Genomic DNA, 16,680 nt, shown 5'->3' on the forward strand with positions numbered 1-16,680 from the left:
GGGAGGAATTACCAGCTGTTCATATACACATACATATACACACACACTGCTGGTGGGATCATTGTAAAAGGTCTGATAAGCAAAACTGAAGGCCTTTCTGACAGCATAGGTACTCTGTAACTGTATATTGTAATTCATATGCAGTGGTGATCTCAGATGTTCATAGCAGGACAGAGTATCAATTGGCAGGTGAGTGAGAATAATATTTAGCTACCAGGGTCACTRTTTACTTCTAAGCATTAAGATGGGATTTAAAATATTGCAGTGGTCACTTTAAATGTATTTTTGAACTATATAAAGTGAAGAGTCCAACGAAGAAGCTGGTATTTCTTTTCAGCCCTGGGCTTGCACCAGAGCTTAGGTTACAGTTTGGTTTGTTGCACTGCAAATCGTCCCATTGTCCGCAGCCCTYGTGCCTGTGTGACAGTGACTGTGACACCGACTGTGCCTCCCGGTGAGCAGCACAGAGCGAAAGCCCTGGACAGGCAGCAGTGCAGTTACTGTAGCTTCCTTGACTGCTGCCTGGGCAGTGCTTTCTTCCCAATTGTAATGAGAGTAAAAATCTCCTCTAGAGCAAACAGCTTTACTCTGTGTATGTYGTATCTCTGATCCATATAATTGAATATTAATGGTTAGTGATGAGTAATTTTTGTGCTGTTAGGTTTTTATAAGATGCTTTTGATAAATATTACTGGTCATGTTGACTTCACTTTTTTCTTTCCTAGACTGTACAGTTTGTTCAGGGAATATTTGTTGAAAAATATGACCCAACAATAGAAGATTCATACAGAAAGGTAAAACAAGATTTTCTTTCAAGTCTCATACTTCAAAACATAAATACATCAGCATTTGTCATGTTTGATAGCTGCAGAAGTTGTTACAAAGGATATATGTACATCATTCATCACCATAGATTTTATTACTGTAGCATCATAATTGCTTTCTGTTGTTTTCTTTGAGAAATGCCTGTTTCACTATGTAGTTTATATGCCTTCAAACCAAGCATAACACATTGGAAAATCTTCACAGCCTTTTGGGTGCAGGCCTATAATTGCCGAGCAAAAGCCCTTGTCAGAAGCCTTGACACTGGGGTGTTATGTAATTCTATCACAGAGCTGCATTCTTCAYGCAAACCGATGTCAAGTAACCCATTGTTTTGCAGATTAGCATGATTGTTGCCATAATTAAAGGCACAAAAGGCAGAAAACAAAAAACTTGTATTATTTGTGCCTGCAATAATTGCGTATAAATGCTGTAAACAGTTCTGTAGTTAAATTTATTTGCTTTTTCTGGTATTACCCCTATTTGATCACCAGCATTTCTTAGCAAATAAAGACTTACAAAGCCTTAGCTGTAAGAATCATTGATTTCTTTTTCTCCTTCCCTCTTCTGCCCAAGCAAATAAAAAGTGAAGCCCTTTAATTTGTGAGAGTGAGGTTTTGTTTCACTTGAGTTGAAATGTTTGCAATGAGCTACTTAGGCTTTTATGATCAGTAGAGCCCTGGACCGCAAATGAAATGACCCAAATGTCTAACCTGGGGTGCAGKTTATCCGCTCCCAAAAGTGCCTCTTGGACTGTTGGAAAAGTGCAAGTGGCTTAGAGCCGTTTGCTCTACGTCTAAAGTGAAATACCACTTTCCTAGTTCTTTATTTCAGACTTCACTTTAACTGTTTCTCTGCTCTCTTTCCCCAGCAAGTGGAAGTAGACTGTCAACAGTGTATGCTTGAAATCCTCGATACAGCAGGGACAGTAAGTTATAACTTTTTCTTCTAATAGATACATAGCTTTCCCATTAAGAATGAGGTGTGAAGAATAGCACTTACTCTCCTAATCCTTTCCAAGGAGAATCAGTTGATGGGCTGGATGGAAAGGCAGAAAGGAGAAAAAGAACTTAGCAATAAGATAGCATCTTTCTGTAGCTAATTGTGGGCAGTTTGAAGTGCTGAATCATTTCAGCTGCTTCTCTTAAAACCAAGTCTCTATGAGCACTCTTTTAGCCTCTTCTACATCTTCCTTCAGTAGGTAGATCACTTAAGGACTTTGCTGCAAACAGCAGTTTCTTCCTATGGGGAGAAAAGAGGTTGTGTCTAGAGCTCATGTGAGTTGAAGGTGCTTCTGGGCCATGCTTCAGTAGTGCCTCTGGGCTTGTCACATTAGTCCATGTGGAGAGAAATTCATCAAAAACTGTGTACTTTTCACAGAATCATCTACTTATTTTCTAATTGTCATCTTCTACTTAGATGACCTCTTCCTGATGCTGCTTTTACTGTGTTGAGGAGGCTCRTGTCATCCTGCCTGCTCATAGCAGCAAAAATCCTTGAAACTCTCCTTGCCATTTAAAGTAAAAATGTCACTTTACTGAATAGGATTTTGCAGGACAGTAAATAAATAGACCTTGTAATAGGAGAGTGAACATCACAGGGAGAGTATGTGCTTCCTAAAATGCAGTTACTATTTGATTTGGAAAGCTTTGAACTTCACTGACAATAATACAAAGGCACAGAAACAGGATGTTTAATTACACAGTTTCTGTGAAAGTAACTGGACCAAAGACAGCAACCTAGTACAGGTCTTAGAGCTTGCTCTTGCAGTTCTGTCCTTATTGCATTGAACCTTGAAGCTCTTTTCATGCTTTAGATAGCATGTTGAAGTGGTCTGATGCTTGCTTCCCACAGAATCATGCTGCAATGAGGCATGAAGATGTGTGATACCTAGACCTTCTTCAGGGTTGTATTAGAGGAGAAACTGCATTTACAATCCCCTTTGTCTGGGGAAATCATGTTGGATCAGACAATAAATGAAAACACTACAAAATGTCTAATGGCTAACTGACTATTTTTTTTAATATTTGTTTACAGGAGCAGTTTACAGCAATGAGGGATCTGTATATGAAGAATGGTCAAGGGTTTGCACTAGTATATTCTATTACAGCACAGTCCACATTTAATGACTTACAGGACCTGCGGGAACAGATTTTACGGGTTAAGGACACTGAAGATGTAAGTAAAATACTTTGTGAAAATGGTTCAAGTGTTATTGTAAGTAAACAGAGGTACCTGTACATGAGCAAAAATTCTTTTCCTAGGAATGCTTTTGGCTTTTCATGCCACTGCATGAAATGCATGCTAGTGCATTTCATGCCACTGTGTAAGTGGGAGGTGTCAGTAAGGACTGAGAGGGCAGGGGCTGTTCACTTGCCTTTGCTTCAGCTCTGTCAATAGCAAGGGAAGTGTTGAACCTTTTAACGGTTTGTTAAATAGCTCTGGTCTTACTGAATGAAGTAGAACCCACTACAATAATTGTGCTGGTTTGGTTTGTATAGCTGCTTGAATAAAGCAGAGATCACAAATCAGCTCCAACTGTGAGAGGCCATAATTCTCCAGTAACTATCCCAGGGACCTGTCAAGTGGAGGATAGGTGCTCAGCCTCATTACTGAGAGAATGTAAACCCCCATGAAGAGACTTTATTCTTTTTTTTTTAAGAAATCTTACAATTTTCTTTTTTTGCAATTAGGAGTGATGATGGTCAATAAACAGGGCTAGGACACACATGTAGGCCAAAGCACAGGTAAAGCATGTACACTGMATTTAAGTAGCTGTTCAGGGAAATGCTTCTGGAACTGCACAGCCCCCATTTGATGTGCTCCGAAACTGAGGGTAGTCTCCTGCAGTTTATCCTTGCTCTTGATCTTCCTCATTCTTCAAGCTTGATTACCTTGTGGTTTAGGGTTCTGGTACCCTCCTTGGTTTAACAGGCTGGACTTCTATTTATGTAAAACTGTTTTTCATTTATGTGGGGATTATGTTTGCCTAAATCCCTGGTTACATGATTCTTTTATTAGCCTCTAGGTCAAAGCCCTGCACTGCTCACTCAGCTGTGCAGTTTGCAAGAGAATTTGCACTGTAAGCTGGGCAAGCTCACAGACAGTGGAGACTGTTACTTAAATTTTTACTTTGGTTCTTTGATTTAGTTATTAAAATGCTTTTATTAATTTTTGTGGTAACAGGATATTACTTGTTGAATCCAAGTTTGGGAACTTTTTGAACATTTAAGTTATGCTTTGCTGAGCTAAAAAAATGCACATAGGTGTAAAAAGGGCCAAAACAGTGCATCTCTAGGCACATGCTTTATACACTGCTGCCTGAAATAAGTTAATTTGGTGGATAATACCAAGCTGAGGGATATTTAGTAGAACAGTGTTAGATATAAATACCAGAAGGTAGATACTTCTTAACTTAGGATTTTGTTGAAATATCTGTGGCTGTCCTTCATATGTTTAGCTGTTACTGAGCCGGGGTGGCTGCAGGATGGATTCTGGTCAACCCTGTAGAAAATACCAGACATTTGGAAGAAATGGTCTTTGTGAACTATAGTTTTGTTTGAGTGGTCCGCGTTATATATTGAGTTTCGCTAATACCTCTTGTTCTTTCTCGCCTCTCCAGGTTCCAATGATTTTGGTCGGCAATAAATGTGACCTGGAAGAAGAGCGTGTAGTCGGCAAAGAACAGGGTCAAAACTTAGCAAGACAGTGGTGTAACTGTGCCTTCCTAGAATCATCTGCAAAGTCTAAAATCAATGTTAATGAGGTAACTGTCAGCTGTTCTCTTGTCTTTGCTGCTCCTGAAGATTCAGGATTGTTCTGGAGTCTCGACCTAAGGAAGTGTTAGGATGCAGTCTATTTAGAGTGGTGATTTGCTGTAAGGAAATCTGCTCTTTTTATATGTAAAGGGTGGGAGACCTTTCCAGGTAAAGGCTTTGTACAGTCTGTGTTAGAGGGCATAAATAGCAGAAGGTGCTGAGTAAGTGCAATTCCCTGGATGACCCYTACCTGAGATAAAAAGATATCCTTTTCAGCTAAAGTTTAAGATAAGTCCTGCTATTCAGAACGTGGATTGTGCCCCATTGTATTATTTGTCGTGTTGCACGCTCTTGGCTGTTGTGTTTGAAAGTGTTTGCTTTTCACATTCCTGCTACATCTGGCTGCTCAAACAGACATCCCATCACAGTTCTTCTCTGGTAAGCTGCTAATTTACTGAAACTGAGTCCAAACATATGCCTGAGCAGTCCCTGTGCTGAGCTGAGAAACACCTTTGCAAATAGGTGTGCCTCTTATTGTACTCTGTGGCAGTGTGGTTCTGCTAATGGAGCTCTGCTTGACACCGGGCACCAAGCCCTTAGTCTGCATGTGAGTTTTCTGACTGTGATAGAGGCCAGTTTTTCAGTCACAAACACTAAGGTGACTCCATTGAGCAGAGCTGGGTTGTTGCCAAGAGATAACTGAGCCCATTTAGGAGGCTTGTGTGATAAGGAGAAGCAGTGGGGTTTTGGATTGGACCCAGAATTAATTTGGCAGCTCTGGGGAAGTGCCCAGCACCTCATCCATCAGGTTGAAAGGAAAGGCAACTCCGAGCTGCGTGAGCTGCAGCTCCCATGCTGGGGAGCAGCCTAGCTACGTGCACGTTGACCTAACCTGGTGAATATGGCTCGCTGAGCTGGACTCATGCTGCAAAGAGTAACTCCTTGCCTTTTATCTGTGCTTTATCAAAACTGTGTTAGCAAAGAAACTGGTGGCCAAAGCTGCTGAGCAGATCATGCCATGTTACAGAAAGAAATTTGCTCTGTTTCCMCAATTTCTGCTAAAGACTGATCTTGTTAGCCAGAGGTGTCCAGCCCAGAGATTCCCGCTGGTGGGCAGCGTGGTGAGCTGGCTTGTGACAGGCACACACGGCCACTCGTGGGTTTTACRTAGTGTAATGTGTGAGCGTCTGTTTTCCTGGGATGGCAACTGCCTCAGGGAGAGGCACCGTGCACAAGAAAATGCTGCTCTGGAAGGTTTCTGTGATCTTCGTGTTCTAGTCCAATATGTGCTGAGTTCTTGCATCACCGGGGCCTTTGTTAACCGTGGCTGTTTCGTTGTCACCTTGTCACAAAATGGCTTGTTTTAAACTTGTTAAGGCCTCAAGGTACTCTGACTTCCAAGGCTCCTGGTAGCTAAGGCACAAAGGATGTTTTGCCACAGATCCTGTACTTTTGTAAACTGGAGATAACACCAGGATGACTTTACACTGTCTGCTTATGAAAATCAAAAGCTGAGAAAATCAAAGAGAAGGAACAAACCATGAACYAAACAATGTATTACTTGGAATAGCTGTGCTATGTGCTAGTCCTTTCATGTGATACTTGGAAAAATTCTTAATTTTCAGTTGCAGTTTGATATAGTTCATTTAATTTGAACTTCCTTGATATCAACAAGAATTTATGAGCCAGCAGCCACTCCAGGAAGGAGGAAAGTAAACAAGGAATGGAGGGTGGGGCTCTTGGAAAGTTTAAAAATTTCTCTTCAATACCATGAAATAGCTCCATCTTTGCAAAGCTTTTCTTATAAATGTATTGCTGGGAAACCRACTCATTGTGAAAGCATTTGCACAAAATTCATCTCTGACTTGAGAGGCCCCTGTAATCAAGCCCTTCTGGAACTGTCAGGAGTCCATGGTAGATATATTGCTTTTCCTGGGCAAATTTATTATTAAAAAACAATAGATTGAATCAGCAGAAAGGTGGAGTAAGTTATTACCAACTCCAAACCATATGGCAAATAGGAAAGCTAATAGCACCTCCCATGCGGTTACTGATGGAAAACTGCTTTTGAAGGTGGGAGCTGTGTGTAAAGACAGTGCAAACCCTGCTGCTGGCAGGGATGCTCATCCGTTTAGCAACCACCTGTGAAGGGATCCCCCATACAGATATTAGGTCARTCTGGAAAAGTCCGTTCTGTCATTTCCCAGCTTTCTTCCAAAGCAAAGGATTTGCTGCATTTCCCCCCATGCTCTGCTGAAGGTTTTGTTGCTTGTATCCTGAAGGGGGCACRTAGATTGAAGGGTCAGGGAAGAGCAAATATGAGTTTACAGCTTTATTTTCTGCATGCTCATATGAACACTGTGCTCTGTTGTCTTACGAGCAGCTGTTWGAGAAATATGTTGAGATCAATACAATCAGTTTGAACATAGAAAACTGCATCACCATGAGAGTTCCAGTTGTCAGCCTGTCTGGTTTTTGACATTTTGATAGTGTTTTGATTTTCAGTTTGCATTTTTTGTTTCCAGATCTTTTATGACTTGGTCAGACAGATAAATAGAAAAACACCAGTGGAAAAGAAGAAGCCTAAAAAGAAATCATGTCTGCTGCTTTAGACTCCCATCGCGCAGCAGCTCTGAGCCAGGTAAGAGCTGTCCAGATTGGTTAATCTGGAGATGAACTCATCCTCATTGATGGGGTCTTGTCCCTCTTCCTTCCCTTCGCTCCCRTATAAGATCCCTTCCTGGTCGGTTGCTTTTGGATGTTTCTGGAAGGCAGTTTCTCTCACTGACCTAGCAGAAAACAGTTCAACTTGTTTCTCTCTTTCTCATTTGCTTGGGTTCACTAGTAACATCAGGTCACAGAGGGATCTGGCCAAGGGTTTCCTGCACTTGGGAGCATCTCCCTGCGTCTTGTGACACGAGGGCTCAGCAGCCCTGGCTCAGTTTTACTTCCTCTTTCCCCTCTGAATTTTAGTAGCCTTTGTGCAACGTGGTGCAGTTGCAGCTGCTGGCGTGGTGACCTGAGGACAATTGTGACTTTCTGTGGGTGGGACATAGATCTCAATGGCAGAGAAGNAAAAAAAAAAAAAAAAAAAAAAAAAAAAAAAAAAAAAAAAGAAGCCCAAGGTTGGAGACATGCTATAAATAATCTTCCTGTGTATCTTGGCAGGGTACGCTGTGTGCTTACAGCTGCTGTAAAGCACTCCTGAAGGGAGACAGCATTTCTGTAACTGCAGGTTTCCAGGTTTTCCCAGGAATACAGCGTAGGTTGGAGCCGTTGGTATGGGCACACCAAGTGTGTGGCAAGRCACCCAGGATAAGGGCAACAGCCTCTGGCACAGAAGGAAGGAACGTTCAGAAATGTGGAGAACTGCAAATCACTGCAGGGTTCTYTGCCCTTCTGCCCTCTGAGGCTCATGGCCTAGGTGCACGTTGGCTTAGCCTAGGTGTAGGACAACTGGAGCCAGTAGTAACCTGCAGGCTCTTGTTTTTATGCTTTAGGTTCACGTGCCTTTCAGCTCTCTCCTACTGCTTTGTGCACTCATGGTAAAACAAGAACTTGCTTCTGAATGAGTTTGTCTCCAAAGTGATTTTTTTTTCTTTTTGTACCTCAGAATTCAAAGGACAGTAGGAACAAATCATAATAATGAAGTAAGATAACCTTTTCCTGCTGAAATGCTGCATGTTTTTACAAGCATGTTTGTGGGCAGTTATTTGGGGAAACGTTCAGGCCTTCTTTCAGATTCGTTTGTCTCGAGCATGAGAAATATTTCCCCCATCGTCTCCTTTTGCTTTTTCTAGATCGCAGGAATGAAGAACTGTTGCCTAAATGGAAAGTGCCAGCATTCCAGATTTCAAAACCTTACAGAAATTAACAGCATATCTGAGGAAGCTTCTCCTGTTTTTGTATACTATGAGAAGAATTTAGATCTTAAAATGGTTTGCACACAGTCCCTGGAAAACGAAATTGCTCTGTGTATATCTCTTGGAAATTTAAGACTATAGTATTTCTCCTTTGCAATAGCAATTAACAGATGTGAAAATAAATATAATTGACTCTAGTGTATAATTATACAAAGGAGCATGGATGCATTTCAAATGTTAGGTATTGCTACTATAATTAAAATTTCATATTGACCTTTTTATCATAATTTCTCCCCATCAAGCACTAAAAATGTTCCACCATTATATTTTATATCTATAACTACATAGATATATATATATATTATCTGAGATTTCCCTTTGAACTCACTGCAACAAATAACTTTGAGTCATTGACTTCATTTTATATTTAAAAGTTATGGAATATCATTATTTCATTCTGCCATTATATTCTAATTAAAAATGTTTGTGCATAATGCTTTGGAAAAATGGGTCTTTTATAGGAAAAAATGGGGTAACTGATTTCTATGGCTTTAAAAGCAGAAATATATAATATACTAAACCAACTCTAATATTGCTTTTTGTGTTTTACTGTCACAGATTAAATTACAGCTTTTATGAATGATTAAATTTTAGTACATTTTCATTTTGTTTCTGTGTTTTTGTTACTGTTTCCAGGCTTTGTTTTTATAAATGTTTTGTGAATTCCCTTCCGTTCTGGTAGATGAAGGAAYGTGTCATACCAGTGAAATGTCTTCACATTCACGTCACTCCTTATTGGGTGTAGAAATCATACTGCACACACAAGTACAGAAGGATACTCTTAGTTTTGTACATTATTTGACTGTTTAAAGATGGTGTTCTGTTGAAAAGATTTCCTCTTTAATATGTACAAAGTTATTTTAATGCTATATCAAGGTCTGACTTTTGCTATGCTCTTCAGTTTCTTGCAGTTACACACGTCAGTGGCAGACCCCCTGTTTTGTCAATGTTGTTCTGCAGGGCACAAGTTACCATCAGCATCTCAAAACGAAACTGCAGTGGAGAGTTGGTTCCGAGTAAATAGTTCCACCAAAGCAAACAGCTGCTCTACACCTGCCTAGTGTTACCCGAGTTACACAGTGAGCCCAAAGGGTTTTCTCTTAATTCTGGATGTTACCCCATTTCCTACCCCCTTCTTCCCCTCCAGCTTTTTCTTTTTCAATTCCTAGAGGTAAGAGCAGGGTGTGAAGAGGCCTGGGGGTGGTCAGCCCCAAGCCTCCTGTGCACAGCAGTGAAGCCACCACCGCTCTGGGGACCTGCTGGGCCCAAACTGCATCTTCAGCTTGGCACTGCTGAGACTGCGTCGGTGCTGGAGAGCTCGTTCCTGCTTCGCTTCAGAGTTAAGTGAGAAGAACAGTATCATCACAGTGGAGAAAACTCAGGATGGACTTTGTCCCGAATGGCCTGGATCCCTTCTGTAGTTTTATTGGAAACCAGGTGTGAGAAATTTCTCTCTTTTCCAAAGCTATTACTGATGCAGCTGTTGCATTAGAACAGATCCCAGGTTCTAAATGCAGCCCAGAGGAGACTGGATCTAAATATTTGGATGGCAATGTGAAAACATCTGCCTATTTACATGTTAGTAGGACAACTGCTAGTTGCTTAGTTGGCTGCCTTCAACCTGCGTGTGTGCCTCGTTTCTCAGGAGGAGCAGAAGCATGGTGTTTGCAGGTTTGTTATCTTTACTAAATGTAAAATATTTTAGTAATAAAGTAATTTTAATGATTATTATTAGATGTCTCTTCTATGAAAGTAGAAACCTAATCCCAACTGGGTGGTGTGAGCCCCTTTCTGGGGAAGGGCTCAAGTTGGAGAGCAGGGGAGACCTGGGGTGAGTGCTGCCTTACTGGGACGGGGGGAGCTGGTGCTGTGGTGTTTGGRCTGCAAAATAGAAAATAGCCCTGGGACAAGAGAAGAGAGGTTTTCGTAGCAGTTAAATATATCTTGGCTTGCCACTAGGTGGTGGTGTCTGCCAACAACAGCCAACTGAAGCGGGAGCAGATGGAGAGCTGCTTTAATTACTGCAGCTAAGTAAGAATATAAACAGTTTGCAAGGAGTGCTGGCTGGCACCGGTGCCCTGTGCTGCAAGGAGCCGAGGCTGCCASGGCGCGGGGGATAGAGCAGAGGCCTTGGGAAGATGGCCCTGTTTGTGAAGGGTCTGCCCTGGGTGCTCTTGCTTTGTGTGTTATACAATGAATCTGCCATGTCAGTGGGTATTATTTTTGTATTTAATGGATTTTAGCACAATAGCCCAAATTCTGCCCTTAGATATACTCCAGCATATGCTACTTAGTCTTGTTTCCAAAGAGAATCATCCCCCAGCATGTGATGTTTAACGTTTCACTGGTTGCAATATGGATTTACTCGAGAATGTCCTAAGAGAGGTTAAAGTAGAAATCTGCCGGAAGGGGAGCTGCAGGCTGCTGCCTCGACCCGCATCCAAGCATATAAAGCAACATTTGCTGCTAGGAAAGGAGCACATTTGAAATTTCAATTAAGCCACGCAGACCCCAGAGTCATTGGGGATGTAATTCCACCCATTTGAGTTGTTATGCACAAATTCAGCCTATGTGATTCACTGCTGTCTCTGCAAGTGCGCCCTTCTTCAAACTTCATCAGCCCGTACTTATCTGTTCATTTTCTGTGTTATGTAAAGGTTTTGAAACATGTTTTCCCGTCTAATGTCAGATCAGATGATAACTGCCTAATCTTGTAGGATCTGCCTTACCAGAGAGTTCTAATTGCAAGTTTGATTGTAATGCAAGTGCACAGCAGCGCCGGGAGCTGCGCGAGGGGCTGTCAGGCTGTCTCGGGGAGGGCCCCGATCCTGCTGCGCTGGATCTGCTCCTTGGAGCTGCACGGTGGTGCACAGGGGCCTCGTGTGCAGCCGGAGCACAAGGACCTTAATGCAAAGCCCGGTGCAGAACTAACGTGGGTCTGGTTTGTGTTGCCAGCACTGGGAACCGGAGGGGCTGGACTGCGTTGGGCTGCGGAGCGGCCGCTGCTCCGGGCAGCGCTGGGGGTTTGGGCCGGCCCTGCGCGGTGCCAGGAGGCCGGGAGCACCAGTGGGTCTGGGGTGCTGGCCGGGCCGCCGGAGCGGGATGCACCGGCACAGCCTCGCTACGGCAGAGAGGAAAACAGGGAAGGAATTTCAGGTTTCTGGGCCCTGTGTTTTAATACTGCTCAAAATGCAGACAGGAATCTTCACAGAAAACAATCTCTTACTAATTTTCTGCTAATGATTTGCATCTGATGCTTAAGAATGCTTTGTTATTGCCAACAGCTCCTGCAGAGATGCCAAGGGAAGTGTTGCAAGGAGGGGGAAGCAGGAGCGCAGCGACGTGCATGGGGCAATCGCAACGCCTCCCTGTGCRGGTCTCTTGGTGAAGGATTGCCCTGTTTCTGGTAAGCATAAAATCCTCATCTTCGGAATAACAGCCTTATTCCTACTGCATCCTATTGCATTTATCCCACCCTTCAGTGAGCCTGTGAAACTGGGTTTTTACACAGCAGCTGGTGTGCCCTGCACAGGGATGTGCCGGGCCTGGCTGCCCCGCGTCGTGCCGGCCTCCCCCCGACATAAATAACCCCCCGGGATGGTTCATTCTGCAGCCCCCGGCGCTGGGGCCGGCCCTGCCGCGCTSTGCACGGGCTGCTCCAGCTCTTCAGCAGGTTTTGCCATATAAGTAAAAAAAGCTTTGCAAAATCTTAAATAAACACTCTGTGAACATTTTAATTGCACGGGCAAAGATAAACCTTTGAATGTTTTACTGTTTTGTTGCTAAGATGATGGAACAGTCTGTAGAGAGAAAGATTTCTTGTTTTTCAAAGGTTTGACTAGTTCCACACACAGCAAGTATTTTACTTGAGGTACAAACTAATTTGTGAACAATCTTCCAGGTAAAGTACAACTTCTGTCATGCCTGAGGGGTGTTTTCAGGTTGTTCTCTTAAGAAACTGTGGGATTATTCTGGGTATTTGCAGCAGCTTCTGAGTGTTAAATGTTAAATGTCAAACCTGACAGCCTCATGGGTGCAAGCCCTCCCGTCCTGACCCCGGTGCCTCTCTGTGAGAGTGAGTGCAGGGAGCAAACCAAGTTGTATTTCACCAAGGCCTTCCCTTCCCTCTGCTGTGGGGCGAAGTTTGCAGGATGCAGAGGCTTCCTTTTAGTTTTTATGGGGGAATAAACGGGGTTCCACRGGGCAGCCTGGTGGCCCTGTTTGTGCTGGGCGCTTCTCGGGCACACCGGGGCCCCTCGGGTCCCCCRGCCCCGCTAGGTGCAGCTGGGCCCTTCCCGAGCGCTCGCGGCCAGCGCCTTCCGCCAAGTCACGCGGCCCTGGCATCCTGGCACATCTGTGGAAGCAACTGTGCGATCCCGCAGGGAATGCCGCGCGGGAGCGCGCTGTGGGAACAGGCGCCCGTGGCGCAGCTGCGCCCAGGCCGCGTTCCCAGGCGGAACGAGGCCCCTGCGGGCGCCAGGACGCGGTGCCGGGAAGCGCCGCTCCGCACGGAGCAGCCCCGCGGCTCCCTCTGGCACGTGGCTCGCCCCGCTCCCGGCTGCTGCCTTCTGAATATTTCATCCAGCGCAGCCGGCTCTGACGCACGTTCCCTCTGCCTCGTGCTCTCCGAATGCACTAGGTGCAAAGACTGCTCCTTTGCTGGATGCGACGGGTGCCTGAATAGACTGCGAGTCTCGCTTGGAGAGGTTCGGTGAGACTCGAGAAAGAACAATCTGCGCGGAAGGACTGCTCGGATGAGTTGGGTGCCTCTGGGATTCCCTGGGTTTTTCATGTGAATTAGTTACTGGTGCAGGAATTCAGCAGCCAGTCGCTGTTTCGTGGTGCAGTCCCAGACTGCAGAAAATTGGGAAYTGTGGCCCGGTGCTCGAGCCAGAGGGGCCGTCCCACTGTAGCAAATGCAGCTGAAGCAGCAGGTTGTTACAGATCACCAGGCCAAGTAGCCRCGGACCCTTATACCTCTCCTCAGTGTTCCTAGTGTGTGCTTAAACACCTGAGGGTCTGCAGAGCTCCAGTGCAYGGCTACTGTTTTTCATTTAGCTTTGGAAGCAGCATCATGCTGCTGCGTTACAGCGGGTTAAGCTCAAAGGAGAGATCATTTGATTTGAAGCAGCGTACATTATTAAATGTGACTGCCCAGGCGCCCCCGGGGGCTAATCCCTTGTGATAAATGCTGTTTGAAACGAGGGAGACTTGCAGGGGCTGCGTGGGGCGGCGGGCGCGTTGACGGTGGCGCAGGACRGGGCGCAGGGCAGGGGCGCAGCCCTGTACAGTGCAAACCCATGGATTTCTCCCCATGCAGCTTGGTAAGTGACTCCCAGTGCTGTGCAGTGCACAAGGAGCAATCTGGCCAGTCACCCCACTGCAGAGGTGGACAGGGCTGCTTGTTTTCCACAGTCCCTTCACATCCACGTCCCAACTTCCATGGAAGCAACTAAAAGCAGCCCCGGTTGTGCATGACTGTCTTGCAGGGAGCTGTTTCTCCTGTCAGTATGCCCAGTGCCCTAATTGAACAAGCGATAACACGGGCTTTATTGGCTGGGGAGTGAAGTTTTCTCATTTAAGTGTATTGATTTGGTTCTGCCATAAAAATCCCTAGGCCTGTGGTGCGCAGAGGGGCTAAAGGAGCCCRTTGTCTGGTGAGGGCTGGGTCGCTCCTGGCGCCTGCTCTGGGGCTGGAGCAGCTCCGTGCACATGGATGAGCTGCCTCCTTGGAGCCGGCTGCCCTTGCCCAGGTGCCAAAGAGGTGCCAGGGAGCAGCTAGGAGCGAGCGGGGCCCGGGCAGCCCGTGGCGCTGCCCCAGCTCCCTGGGGCTGCAGGATGGGCCCCGGCAGCGACTGGGCTCTTTCCAACCCCGCGCAGCTCCAGCTGCTCTCGTGTTGCAGCCTTTGCTCCCAGTGCAACGCAGCGAGTCCCCGCAGCCGAGGAGCACGGAGACCTTGGCCTTGACTCCTTCCTCGCTCAGATCTCACGGGGTTTTCCAGGACAAGGAAGAACGCGCTGGGTTGGAGATAGCAGAAGCAAGGAAGCTGCTGCGGCGCCGTTGGGCTCCGCCAACCCCCGGACAGGCTGCAGTGCTAGTCGTGGCTCTGGTGGGTGCTGCTGTGGGATGAGCCCCCGGCTCCGCAGGAGCGGGATGGAGGCTCAGGGCGCTTCGGAGCACACACCTAGCATATGTGGGCCAGCAGCTTTGGGGCTCTCCTTCCCAAGCAGGGCTGAGACTGAGGCAGCTTCGGCCGAGGTAAGCTGCAGTGTGGGGGCAGAACTAAGTGATGAAGCCCCGGGGTGGTGAGTGGGAGCAGCTGGGGACGTGCCCGTGCCRTGGGAAGGAGAGGGCTGGCTCCCTGGCTGCTGCTCCCGCCAGCTGGACCGCGTAGGTGCTCGTGCAGCCGCAGCTCTGGGCTGTGGTATCAGGTTCCCTGGGAAAGGGAGAGAGCAGCCCCGTCCTGGGGCTCTCCAGGGGCGTCCCTGCCCGGTGCCTGGCACGGCCCTGGTGGGGAAGGGCTCCCTGCRAGAAGGCTCTGGCTCTAATGGAGCCAAACGAGAAGCTCAGAGCAAAATCTGCCTTGTTGTCACCCGCTAGGAGCGGGGGCAGAGGCAGCTGCAGCACGGGGACAGCCCCGGTGCCAACCTCGCCGCCGCTCCTAGTGGGTGTTATGGTGTTAATGGTGTTAATTAAACATTCCCGCGGGATCGCCCATCGTCTGCATCCCAAGGAAAGCGGGAGCTGACAAAGGCCTGCGGAGGAACCAAATGGGCCGTGCAGGGGGTGCCCAGCCCTACTCCGCTGCGGCCAAGAGCATTCTATACATATTCTCTATAAATATATATATATATATATATAAAAAAAATAGGAGAGCTGTGCTCAGAAGCAGCCTTGCCAGCAGCAAGGACAGCGCGGCCGGGGAGCGGCGGCGGCGCCGGGGGGGCCGTGGGCAGCGCCGCTATCAAAGCGCCCATTAATCCGCAGCTGCCGCGAGGGGCCGGGCACCCGAGGGGCTGCCTGGAAAGGGCCCGCGGCAGCTGGGAGCCGCGAGCGCCGGCCCCGCCGCCGCGGCAGGAGTCCCGCGAGCAGCTGCGGAGGCCGCGCGGCTGGGGGGACGCTGCACGTACGGGGGGGTTTGGAGGGAACGGGGCGGTTTGTCCTGCCCAGGCCGCGCTTCGCCCTGTTGCGCCTTCCCGAGCTTGCCTGGCCCCTCTGTTTTCCTTCTGTTTCCTGGACCCTCTGTTTCCTTCACTGTCGTCCTGCGAAGCCCCATCCTGTTGTCGGAGGAATAAGCTGTGAAATGGTYTTGGAAACAAGAGCTTATTAATTATGGGCACATTTGAGAGCCTTCTGGAGGCCATCTGGGCTGGAGCGGGGCGCCCGCGYGGGCATGGGCAGCTCCGCACCTTTCCAGCCTTTATTTCTGCCACCTCCCTGGCCCCGTGTCTCCCTTCTGCTCAATGCCACGTATAGAGGTGGGTCTCTGCTCCTGTCATGTCCCTGCCGTGGCGGGTGCCGATGGGAAGCGGAGGAGCCGGGGGATCCCGTGCAGCCTTTCCTGGAAGGAGGATGAGGATGGGGAGCCCCAAGGCTCTCGGTGGCGGATGCCGGAGTGCGGGGGCTGCGGAAGAGCGGGGACTTGGCGCTGGTGCCCCAGTGTTGGGAGGCGTTTGCCRTAGGCAGGATTGTGTTTATCGGGAATAACCTTCTGCTGGGCGTGAAGAGCAGCTGCGCAGGGAATCGGAGCTTCCCTCGCCCCCCTCGCAAGGCCGGGATGCGAGTGGCTGTTATCGGTGTCACGGGAAGCGCAAGGCACTTGATCCGGCCTGGACCACGCACGGCCCAAGAATAGAAATTGGTGCAGCTCCAAAGAGCCGGCTCGGCGTCGCGGGGCGGCCAGCTGGGTAATTACGGCTCCGGGTTTGCTATTAGCTGCTCTTATCAAAGGTGCAGAGCGCAGCCAGGGCCTCATTAGCGGTGGCTGTGTGCTAATTAGGTGGGTTTCACGCTTAATAACGGAGAGCTATCTTGTGGCAGCCGCACAGAGCGGAGAAAGACGCTGTCATTCCTGGAGAAATCCCTGGAGAGGCGACGTGGAAAAGCCCCAGCCGAGCAGCAGGTCCTGCTCGGCAGCCGAGAGAGGGAAGGGAAGGGCCAGGGGATGCTGGCTGGG

General features: G+C 47.5%; 1 protein-coding gene across 1 annotated transcript in view; it reads left to right on the forward strand.

Moving 5' to 3' along the window:
• RAP1A (RAP1A, member of RAS oncogene family) overlaps window positions 1-9,851 on the forward strand; it is a 29,358-nt gene extending 19,507 nt beyond the window's left edge. Inside the window, exons 4-9 of the mRNA XM_026036031.1 lie at window positions 726-794; window positions 1,694-1,750; window positions 2,860-3,000; window positions 4,445-4,588; window positions 7,106-7,221; window positions 8,381-9,851. Coding sequence (XP_025891816.1) covers window positions 726-794; window positions 1,694-1,750; window positions 2,860-3,000; window positions 4,445-4,588; window positions 7,106-7,192 — 498 coding nt within the window. The 3' untranslated portion in view covers window positions 7,193-7,221; window positions 8,381-9,851. The remainder of the gene's footprint in view (window positions 1-725; window positions 795-1,693; window positions 1,751-2,859; window positions 3,001-4,444; window positions 4,589-7,105; window positions 7,222-8,380) is intronic.
• The last annotated feature ends 6,829 nt before the right edge of the window (window positions 9,852-16,680 follow it).

Source organism: Nothoprocta perdicaria, unplaced genomic scaffold (assembly GCF_003342845.1).
Source record: "Nothoprocta perdicaria isolate Ctin4 unplaced genomic scaffold, notPer1 scaffold_170, whole genome shotgun sequence".
NCBI lineage: Eukaryota > Metazoa > Chordata > Aves > Tinamiformes > Tinamidae > Nothoprocta > Nothoprocta perdicaria.